Below are 3,405 nucleotides of genomic sequence, written 5' to 3' on the forward strand. Positions count from 1 at the left end.
GCCGAAACAACCTGAGGCACGCCGAAACAACCTGAGGCACGCCGAAACAACCTGAGGCACGCCGAAACAACCTGAGGCACGCCGAAACAACCTGAGGCACGCCGAAACAACCCAAGGCACGCCGAAACAACCCGAGGCACGTTGACACAACCAGAGGCACGCCAAAACTACCCAAGGCACCTTAAAACACCCTCAGGCACCTTAAAACACCCTCAGGCACCTTAAAACACCCAGAGGCACCTTAAAACACCCAGAGGCACCTTGAAACACCCAGAGGCACCTTGAAACACCCTCGAAGCACCTTGAAACACCCTCGAGGCACGCCGAAACACCCTTAGGCAATTGCAAAAGTACATAGAAAGTTCAGTGTATGCCAGTGTTTTAGGAGATTATGGCACGTCAGGCAGGCGCTGGATAAATCAGCAAGATGTGACAGGGGCTCTATAGGAAGGGCCAAAATGTCAGGAAATATATAAATGCGAATGTGCAATGAAATAAGCAGTGGAAACATTTATTTACTTATTTATCCTGATTTAAAAAATTAAATATATAATTTAAATGTAAAATACCCGATTCAATAATGGAATATGCCATTAAATAAAGTAGACATTTAAAAAAATTCATTAAAATATGTAATAAAGAATTATGAATATAATTACTGAACTATGTATTAAAACAAATGTAGATTCTCTGTATGTTTAGGGGCCCTCCGGTCTGATGCAGTGCTATTCTTGGGGTCACAGACTGAAGTGTTTGGGAAGCTGTGAACGCTACCATAACCCGCTGCAGGGATTTCATCAAACACAGAGTTCCTACAATCCTGTCAAACACTCTCGCTAAAGAGCAAACGAGGTGACCAAAGCTGGTTGTTTTGAACAATTTCTCTAGAAGGGAGCAGTAACCAGCTCTGTTCCTGTAGCCGCGGGTACGAAGGCAGCGGCAGGTCAGTTAGTGTTCGCTCGGGTCTCCTGGGACATCACCTCAGTGTGTTTCATTAGTTTCCTCCTGTGTGTTGTTAGGTGTTTTAAAGCGAAGGTGCGCCCTCACATTATCGGCTCTGCAGCACAGCAGCGCAGGCAGCAGATTTAATAAGCAGCCACTGATGTTCGCCTGTAATTCTCCCTTATTACCTTAAAGGTCAGATTGCTTCTTAGTGTAATAAAGCAGGTAAATAAGACACTGAGATATGAGTGACACTGTATTTTGTAATTGACTGTTTCTGACTTTATTATAGCAGCTCTGTCTAATCAACTGCTCCCCCTCCTGCTGCTTTTACTACCTTCCTATTTCTATAAGGCCTTCAAGCACTCCAACTAATCAAATCAAATCTAAATTTAACAGCCAGCACCTCCAACTCTCCACACATTTATTTGAAAAAGAATCGAAAGAAGAGACATATTAACATGAATCACAGTATCTACAAGAAAAGATGAGGTTTCAATAAAAAGCAATAAACTTTTTAATAAATCTTTTTGTGAAGCGGCTCCACATATACAAAAATTAATCCTTAAAAATGAGCACAAATATCACGGAAATAGCAGCAATATTTTCATCTCATTAAGAAAGATGGGATCTACTTTTTGCTGTGAGGTCAGCTGTGAGGTCACTAGGGTCGGTCTGACATCCTTTAACCAAGGTGTGGTTGCTGCACAGGGATCAGCTGCCAAGAATAATCCAATATGGCCGACGAGGTTGCACTGGATCGTTTCAAACTGTTTATATGTAGAAATCACCTTTAACAGGTGCAGATAGCAGTCATATCTACCTGCACATTGATTTCAGTTCTGAAGAGAAACGTAAAATTCAGCTGAGCTCCCAGCGTGCGGAGGCTGCTCCGCTCGTCTATGCAATAAAAAAAAAAAAAAAAAAAAAAAAAATCAACAGTCCAGAGAGGGAAGTTTTCACCCTCCTCAGATTTCTTCCGTTTCTATTTTAAATGTGAACACCTTAAGCACCTTAAATCCTTGTGTTGATGTAATTATGTCTTTTATTTAACTTTCACAAGCGTTTAAAGATCACAGCTAAAACTCTTTCATCAAAACTATTCATTTTTCAAAAGTAGTAAATCCCCAAACATCTAGAGTGGCGCAGAATAAAAGTTTATTGGAAAAAAAAATAAATTAGCATATAAACCATCGCTCTATAGAGTTCAGTATGGAAGAAAAACTGTCTCGTGAGAATCTGCCTTTTTTGTAAACTTAATTTTTTTTACACATTGAATTCCTTTCACTGAATTTTTATCTGGTGAAAAATTCAGCTGCAAAAAATTCAGCCGCATCAAGGACTACGGCCTCCGTACATGGTTCATGCACGCTAACCACTGTGCCACCTACACACCCGGCAGGGGCGGATTTACCATTAGGCAGTTGCCTAGGGCCCCAGGTTCCTGGGGGCCTCATAAAACCCTAACTATTCCTTATTTGTGCACATTAATTATGTTTTTGATAAAAATCCTTTGGCTAAGATGCCATCAGAACGCTTAGAATATTAAGTGTGTCTCAGCCCCCCCCCTTCAGTGTCCACCATATTGGATCAGTCCATTTGCTGCACATGTTCAGAAAGGTCCAAACAGACAGCAGCAAACCATTTGAAAACAAACGATGCAAAGAAATCCTGAATCCAGATTAAATCGGAACAGGTTACCAGAAATAAAAAATAAAAATGAATACCTTAAGATGAGACCCTAAAAAATGCCTTCAGAAGAAAAACTTTCATTACAAAACTTTCCTCTGCTCTATAGCTACATATTTCACAAAAAGTGAAGGTTGTTTAATGATTTTTACTGCTTTTCTAAAAGTTTAAATAAACCTATAAATATGACGCTACTTTAACTGATCAGCCCTGATCTAGATATTTATAACATCAGCAGAGCTTCATTAGCACATGGTTGGCCAACACAGGGACCAAACCATTGGTTAGTTCCAGGCTTCCACCACTGGAAACCAGTTTCCTTAGTGAAAACTGTAATCCAGTATAACCAGTCATCTTATTATCAGAGCCTCTTACCTGCTGTGACCAGAGAGCAGGTTTCTTCCCATGGCAGGCAAATCTGGACCTCTGAATGCTGCTGCTGCTTCTATGCAGGGCTCAGAGCTCTCTGCCCAAGGAGAAGGATCGCTGCTCGGCACCACGTCTGCTTCCATCTCACCGGAACCTCCTGGAAAACCTGAAGATAGAAGAGCCAACGAGCTCCTGGTGGAGGAAGGGGACTGAGGAGAGGCTGTCCTCCAGACAGGAGATGGAGAACTGCTGATAGGATACAGGGCTTAGAGGGAGAGACAGGGGGACAAGTTAGGATGGATGGATGGAATGATGGATGGACGGAAAGATGCATGGATGGATGGATGGAATGATGGATGGACGGAAAGATGGATGGATGGATGGATGGATGGATGGATGGATGGA

General features: G+C 42.0%; 1 protein-coding gene across 8 annotated transcripts in view; it reads right to left on the reverse strand.

Annotated features, from left to right (window-relative positions):
- The window catches only part of mipol1 (mirror-image polydactyly 1), an 83,606-nt gene that overhangs the window by 56,244 nt on the left and 23,957 nt on the right, over nucleotides 1–3,405 (reverse strand). For all 8 annotated transcript variants that reach the window (XM_015374880.1, XM_015374878.1, XM_015374877.1 and 5 more), the window contains one exon: nucleotides 3,007–3,265. In XM_015374880.1, coding sequence (XP_015230366.1) covers nucleotides 3,007–3,265 — 259 coding nt within the window. The remainder of the gene's footprint in view (nucleotides 1–3,006; nucleotides 3,266–3,405) is intronic.

This window comes from Cyprinodon variegatus, unplaced genomic scaffold (assembly GCF_000732505.1).
Source record: "Cyprinodon variegatus isolate N-32 unplaced genomic scaffold, C_variegatus-1.0 Scaffold110, whole genome shotgun sequence".
Classification (NCBI taxonomy): Eukaryota; Metazoa; Chordata; class Actinopteri; order Cyprinodontiformes; family Cyprinodontidae; genus Cyprinodon; species Cyprinodon variegatus.